General features: G+C 43.0%; 1 protein-coding gene across 2 annotated transcripts in view; it reads right to left on the reverse strand.

Annotated features, from left to right (window-relative positions):
- Positions 1–7287, reverse strand: part of VEPH1 (ventricular zone expressed PH domain containing 1) — a gene marked incomplete at both ends in the record, with an annotated part of 173389 nt that extends 166102 nt beyond the window's left edge. For both annotated transcript variants that reach the window (XM_080695762.1, XM_080695761.1), the window contains 2 exons: positions 3795–4010; positions 7150–7287. In XM_080695762.1, the coding sequence (XP_080551888.1) occupies positions 3795–4010; positions 7150–7287 (354 nt within the window). The remainder of the gene's footprint in view (positions 1–3794; positions 4011–7149) is intronic.
- Positions 7288–7779: the final 492 nt, after the last annotated feature.

Here is a 7779-nt window from a genome sequence, read left to right on the forward strand (position 1 = left end):
ATATTTTGTCTTTATTTGCTGTCTATTCATTTTCTTCTTACAACAAACTCAAGAGACAGCTACTCCTAACACGTGATAAGGAAATTAGGCAGAAAAGGATTAATTTGCCAAGATTATACTACAGGTAAATGGTAGAGCTAGAATTGCCTATTGGATAAGCATCTAAGTTGACCTCATCAGTCCTTCCTCTAAGAGCTCTGCAGAAGATGACTCCTCCGCTGACTGTCCAAGGTGCTTTGCATCCATGGCCAGACAGGGGCAGCATCTGAGTCATCCTATAGCACTTCCTACAGTAGACCCAGAGGACCGAAGTGCAGAATCAAGGATGGACACTGGGTCCTCCTAGCAAAAGGGAGAAGTAGGTGCTTTCTGATTTTTCCATGGCAAATTTGAAGATTATTTATAATTCCTTCTATTCCTAGCCAACCTCCTTTGGCTATCTCCCTCCTTATACAGTTCTCGATGGTGGGAACAGAGCTGGGAGAAGAGACAGCACACAGCTGATTAAATTCACTGCAACAGCTCTGCTGAGGAAGTTGATTTGGAAAGAGGCCGTAACTGTTGTCACCAACACAATTAAGGTGAAACCAGCATTGGTTTTCAGCTCTCATGGTGGCTAGTCTGCCACGTCCCAGGATTTCACCCTAGTATGTCAAATATAACAATGATCATATTGGAATTTTCTTCAACCCTTTCCAAGCTTGTGTTAATCTTAGAATTCAGTATGTCTTAGCATCTTTCAAGATGTTTTTAGGGACAGGCAATGGCACTGCATATGGAAACCTGGTCAGGGGAGACTCTTCTCCCTGGAGAAGCTGGCGCTTGATTGGATACTTCTGCATCATGGCCAGACCACAGGTGGAGATAGTGTTGGTGATGAAAAAGAGTCCTCTCATGTGCACCCATCACTACCAGATGGAAGGAATGAATTCCGGGAGGAGCTAGCTAGATGCTGGCTTCCATTGCCTACAAGACTAGATTTCTTTGTGAGCTACCAACCATCCCTGGTACTGGAGTACTTACTGTGCAGCAACTGTACCACAAAGCACTCTGTAGGTCATATCACCTCCAACCCTCACAGCAGCTCAGAACAGCAGGGATTGCTGTCTCTATTTTATAGAAGTCAAAGCAGAAACAGAGAAGGCAACGTGCCAGTCTCTCATCTATGGAAGAACAAGATCCCTAAGACTAGGAAGGCTTCAAGCTCTAAAGCTCTTTGTTCATCTGCCTCCACATCTCCCGAGGGTGTCTGAATTTCAGACTGGGAGGTGATCTGATTCAATGCCTTGTTTTACACATGACAAGTTGTGAGACTTGTCTAAGAACACAGGATGGGGTAATAGAAGCCTATGACTCAAAGCCATGAAATGACAATGATAGAATAACCAAAAAAACCAATAGACAGACAGACAGACAGACAGACACACACACACACACACACACACACACACACACACACACACACCAGAACTTAAAAGCGTATGCCATACACCAGTACTGATTCTATATCAAGAAAAGAGAAGATGATTTGGGAATTTTAAAAGGTAAATGGGATAAGTTTACAAATTTCAGAATCAAGAAAAGGAGAGACTCAATATAATTAATAAGTAAGAGGAACAAGTATGGGTACCTGAAGTAGGTTTGAATAGAGACTGAAAACAGGGTATCTTGGGAGCAAAAAAAGAACAGAGTGTGTGTATGTACCTGTGTGTGGACATGCATTTGCATGTATAGCCTAAAAGAGTGGTGAAATCAAAAGAAAATCCAGTGAAATGGCCAATGGTGTGGGAAGAAACACTGTATACACCCTTCCCCAACTGGATAGTGTGATACTGGGTTCCATTCCCCAGCACTGCAAAAAAAAAATTAAAAAATTAAAAATTAAAAAATAATTAGGGAAGTTGCCGGGCGTGGTGGCGCACACTTGTAATCCCCGTGCTTAGGAGGCAGAGACAGGAAGATCGCGCTGGTTCGAAGACAGCCCCGCTGGCTTAAGAGACCCTGTTTCCAAATTTAAAAAGCATAAAAATAGGTCTGGGAGTGTAGCCCGGAGGTAGTCCGGGTTCGCAGCCAGCCTCAGCTACTTAGAGAAGCCCTTTGCAACTCAATGAGACCCTGTTTCAAAGTAAAGAATAAAAGGCTTCCAGGAACCCCAGTACCACCAAAAAAAAAAAAAAAAAAAAAAAAAAAAATTAGGGAAGTTGAATACAAATTGTGCCAGGACCCCAGGTTTGCTGACCTGTAAGCACGCACACTCCAGGGCAGCCTCACAAGAGGCTGGGCCTCACCCAGAGGCACTCCGGCCCTCAGGTTCCTGCGCCTCTCTATCTCCTGCCTCCTCCTGCGTGCACGATGGACATTTGAGCTCACACTGGTCCTGTAGGCTGAAGCTGTCCTCTTCTGTGACTCCCTTGTCCTCATCAACCAAGAGGACTTCTTCTCAGCCTTTCTGTCCTTTCTCAAAGTATCAGTCCTGGACCTTATGAGCCTACTCTCAACAATTTTTTTTTTTTTGGTACTGGAGATAGAACCCGGGGACATTCTACCTCCAATTATACCCCCAGCCCTGTTTTTTATTCTTTACTTTGAAACAGGGTCTCACTGAGTTGCAAAGGGCTTCTCTAAGTAGCTGAGGCTGGCTGCGAACCTGGATCCTCTTGTCTCAGCCTCCCGAATGCTGGGATTACAGGCGTGCGCCACCACGCCTGGCTTCTCAACAATCTTACAAACTCATTTATGCTAATCACCAGTAAGTTTACCCTTTCCTCTCAAAAGCATTTGTTTTGTATTTTCCTTTTTATGTAGGAAACATAATGCCAACCTCTCCCCTCCACAGATCCCTTTCTGTTAAAATTTCAGGCATTTTGGGAGGGTATGTACTTAGAGATCTCTAACTTTGGTCTTAGTTCGCAAATCTGTACTTTTGCAGAAGCTGGGGGTTTTGTTTGTTTGTCTGTTTACTTGCTTTTTGCTCGGAATGTCCTCTTGCTCCTCCTCAACTATCTGGTGAATTTCCTGTTCATTGCTCCTAACGTTTCCAAATACAGTCTCCACCCAAGAAACCTCACCTGACTCCAGTACTGTGCCAACACAGGAGCCACTAACCCTTTAAAAGTTTATGAGCTTTTGAAATGTGACCAGTTCAAATAAGATGTGCTAAAACACCAACCAGACTTATAAGACTACTAAAAAAATGTAAAGCATCTCATTGTTATGCCGATTACATGTGAAATGATAATATTTTGCATGTGTTGAAAAATATATTATCAAAACAAATTTTATTTATTTTGTACTTTTGAATGTGGCTACTAGAAAATTTAAACTTACACATGTGATTCATGTTTGTGGCTTCTGTTGGGTAGATCTGCTTTCAAGTCCAGTGGTAGGGCTGATTTATATCTATCTGAATGTTTGTGAAGAAGCTCTTTGGAATGAAATAATCTACATTTATGGTGTTTGTCAATATTCAAGATAGCCAATGAAGAAAAGACACCATAGGTCTCTGGTGTTTCACACCAACTTTTTATATGTATACATCTTCTCTCTCTTGTAGACTGGAGTCTCCCTGTGGTATTACTTTGAATTCCCTATAGTGTGGCTGGCATATGGCAGAGTCTTGATAGAACTTTCCTATTTTGTTAATTACCAGCCTGCTGGCTTAGCCACTAATGATTTGTGGTATATTTTTACAGTACTTAAATGATAGAAAAAAATAATTGGCTCTTGGTTCATAGATACAGTGCTCACATAAGCTGTCAACCCAGTATGGAATTCTTACTGCTGAATCTACATACCTGTAAAATGCAACTCATGATATCGGAGGCGATTTTTGCATGAGGAGAATCTTCATCTTTCCCCAGGGGCCTCAGGTTGTGTTCCAAGCAGGTGTCCCAGAGGCCCACGAGGGCCTTGGCGTGTTTTTCAATGGATTCTGTCTCTCGAATCGCTGTTGTGATTCTTGTGATACATATTTCAACTACTGCCTGGTCATTGTTATTGGTTTGGTAATCCTATTTGGAAAGAAAAGCTTCATGTTGGATAATACTCCAGAAAGTCATCCTTCAAAGAACAAAATAACGACTCGGTATGATGGGTTGAGGTCTTCTCACAACTGTATCTCAGTTCTACTTACCCCCTGCTCAGCTCTGCTCCATCTGCTCCCCTATGGGAGCACCTCCCATAAATTCCCCACATGGCAACCATCATTTTAGAGTCTGAATTTTTTAGGAGACCAGCGGCAACAGAGGCTATCTGAGTGACATTGAGAAACATAGTAAATCCTATCCCAATAACAGTCTAACAAAAACTGGTAGAGATTTTTATTTTGATGTTAAGAAGCCTCAATAAAAGCTAAAGGCATGTTCATGGAAAATACATAATACACATCTGTGTCATGGTTCTTGAACACCAAGACCCAACTCCCATGCTTAGGTGGTGAATGATCAGATACTTGTAGAAAGGTTTTTGTTTTGTTTTGTTTTGTTTTGTTTTTTGAGTGAGGCTGGTGTGTACAAGATAGTGTCAGTGAGGTTGTTGAACATAGGTATGCACTCTAAGATTTCTAACTAGCTGTCCAGAGAATAAATTACTTTATACTGGTCTGTAGCAAATACACTTAGTAATATATTAGAGGTAGGTATACCATTAATGAACTTTGATATTACTGTAAACCTTAGAAGATTAGAAATTTCATATTCCGTGGCACTTTATTAAAAAAAGTAAAGAGATTTTTTTTAACTTGAAAAATTATACATATATTCAAATAATCCATATTTAATAAGGAAAAAAATTCTTTACTGAAAAAGATCACCTCCCCAAAGGGAAACCATTTATATAAGCAATTAACTGCTTCCTCCCAGAAATATTCAAAAAGGCAAACAAATTAACCTGTTTTAGTAATGTATTTAAATGGTTTAAATAGATTAAAGCTATTTGCAGCTTCTTTCTCTTTCTTTCTTTCTTTCTTTCTTTCTTTCTTTCTTTCTTTCTCTCTGTGGTACTGGGGATGAACTCCAGTGATGTTCTACCTCTGAGCTACACTCCCGTCCCTATTTTATTATTTTATTTTGAAACAAAATCTTACTAAGTTGCAGAGAGCCTCACTACATTGCTGAGGTTGGCCATGACCTGTAATCTTCCTGTCTCAGCCTCCCAAGTAGTGGGGTTACAAGAATGCACCACCACACCTGGGTTGCAATTAGGGTTTTTCTGATTCTTATTCCAAGAGATACCCTGTTCTTATGAAATATGTCTGTGTGCATCTGCTTGTGTTGAGCTCAACATTGGGTCAGTATCTGTATATTGCAATGAGCAACTTCTAAGGACCAGTACCAGAGGACCCATGACAGGTTGTTAGGGGAAAATCCAATGAGGAAGAGCTGGGCTGCTCAGGAGGTAAGAGTTGGGAGCAGCTGCCGGGAGAGTGAGCCATAGTGAGGGCCTGGTAGTTTAGTGGACTAATCAGAAAGGAAGATGACAAGCTACTAGCATTGGTCACCTCAAACCTGACACATGTCAATTGGGAGGTACCATATTTCTCCTTTCTCTGCCATGGTTACAGACAAATAGAAGAGGTAGGATGCAGTAGAAGTTAGTGGATGAGGACATACGGACTTCTTGCCCTCTAGACTTGCTGGCTGGTGGGATGCTAGCTAGAAAGCTCACAGTCCTGACAGTGCTTCTAGTGACTAGGGATCTTCCAGCCTTGTAGTTCAGCAGTAGGGTCACAGAACAGAACCCACTAGCCCTAAAATTCTGCCTTGGACATCTGTGAGACAAAACAATTGATGAAGGAAACAGAAATTATTGGCCACTAGTGACCTCTGGTGGAAACTGGCTTTAGAGATCTTAGATGCTTTCTGGTTTGGGGTTCCTGTTAGAATGATAAAAATCAGAGGCATATTCAGCCAGTTTATTTCTGGAGGAGTGAAGGAGGGGCCACTAGACACTTTACAGAGATACTACCCAGAACGAGGAAGTGTACCAAGAATGCTTCACGCTTTGAGTCAGACTAAAAGTCAAATAATGTTCTGGGAAAAAATGTGGACAGGTAATTGCTGTCAAAGAAGACTGTTTGGGCAATGACTTCATTGGTCAGCAGGGGAATCCAGCATGGTAAAGGCAGCCAGCAGGAGAGCGTGCTGACAGGTGGCAGACGGGGTGCGCCCGTCCCCAGCAAACCTTATAAACATCACATTATTACAGCATGGAAGAGAGACATTGTCTCTGAAATATGTACACAGTTGCCAGCTCAGGCCTTCATGGCCTGGGTCCCACTTTCCCTTCCCATTAGGTGTCTGTGCCAAGTGCTGGCAGACACTATTGAGCTGTGAGGATGTGACAGGATGCTGGTGGCTTTGAAAGGGGACCAGTCTTGCGAAGAGTCCAAACACAACCAAGAAGGTCAGCATCTCAAACCAGGCTGGATACTCTAGGGCCCTGCCCTGTGGGAAGTGCTTTCAAAACAGATAAACTTGATGTGCAGAAGAGGCAAAGATAGGGGAGGTCTGTAGAGGTTTCTAATCTGTCCGTTCACACCCGAGATTATTAATGGGTGAGTTGGATTAAATGGGGCGTGGAGGGTAGAAAACTGAGCAGAGAGAAGATAACACATAGAGACGATGCGTGAAGGAACAGTATCAGCCCTACCACGCTCCGGGCAGCCGCCACTCTGGCAGCGGAGGGTCATTGTCCTTCTCTCCCGTCACCTGCCTGGCGGAGGTGTGCTCCTGCTCTCCTTCACTATGCAGACTCCACCCCACACCTGCCTCGTGCACTCTGGCATGTGTGCAACCCAGGCCTGCTTTTTCCTTGAATTTGTTACTTTTCCTCTTAACATCCTCTTGGTGCTATAAAAAGAGCCTCTAGATAATCCATTTCTGAGAATTCAATTCTGGTCTGCAATTTCCAGAGTCCTAATCTGTAAGAGTAAAAAAAAAGTGGGCTATGTGTCCTCCACCCCACCCCAAGCCAGTGACTTTCCTGGTGCTACTTCTTGGATGCTAACTAACAACAGAGCAGAGTTGAGAGCGATGGTCATTGTTGGTCCTTCCTTTTGCTCCTGCCCAGGTCCCTCCCCAGGATATACATGTTCCTTTGGCTCTAGGACCGGTCATTTCAGAAATCTGGTCTGCAAACCAGTTTACTTACTGATGATGAGCTAATCATTTTAATCTGCTCCAGAGCTTCTGTCAGGCTGTCTTCAATCTCAGAGTCATCTAAGGAGAAGAGGTCCCCAGCTCGTGAAAGATCTCTTTGTCCCAAAACCAGTCTGAACAGTTGATGCATGGTGGGGAGCTGGATCAGTTGTCTTTCTGCAGACCCAGAGCCATATGTTCAGTTATTCCAGGTTAGTAAGACAGAACCGCGTAGCAGGAGGAGCACTTCATGTTCCACGGAAGGTCATTTTTCTCTGCTCTGAGGTCTTCTTTGATGCTCTCTATGAGGGAAACAAATGTTACAGTATAGCCAGGGAAAAATGGCAAGTGGTACCCAGCAGAGAGAGAGGAGAGAGAGAGAGAGAGAGAGAGAGAGAGAGAGAGAGAGAGAGAGAGAGAGAGAGAGAAAATGAATCCTGGCTCAGTAGTCTCTAAATAAAGTTTAGTCAGAAATTGTTGTCTATCTCTAGATTTTAATTTAAACCATTTAAATTAGTGCAAAACCAACACTTATTGTCTCCCACATCCTCTACTTGCCACAAGGAGGCAAGGGGACAAATAGGGAACACGCCCAGCACTTGTCAGGTGTTTCCCAAGCAGATCCCATGTTTTAAATAGGAAA

Source organism: Muscardinus avellanarius, assembly GCF_963383645.1.
Source record: "Muscardinus avellanarius genome assembly, chromosome: 5".
Classification (NCBI taxonomy): domain Eukaryota; kingdom Metazoa; phylum Chordata; class Mammalia; order Rodentia; family Gliridae; genus Muscardinus; species Muscardinus avellanarius.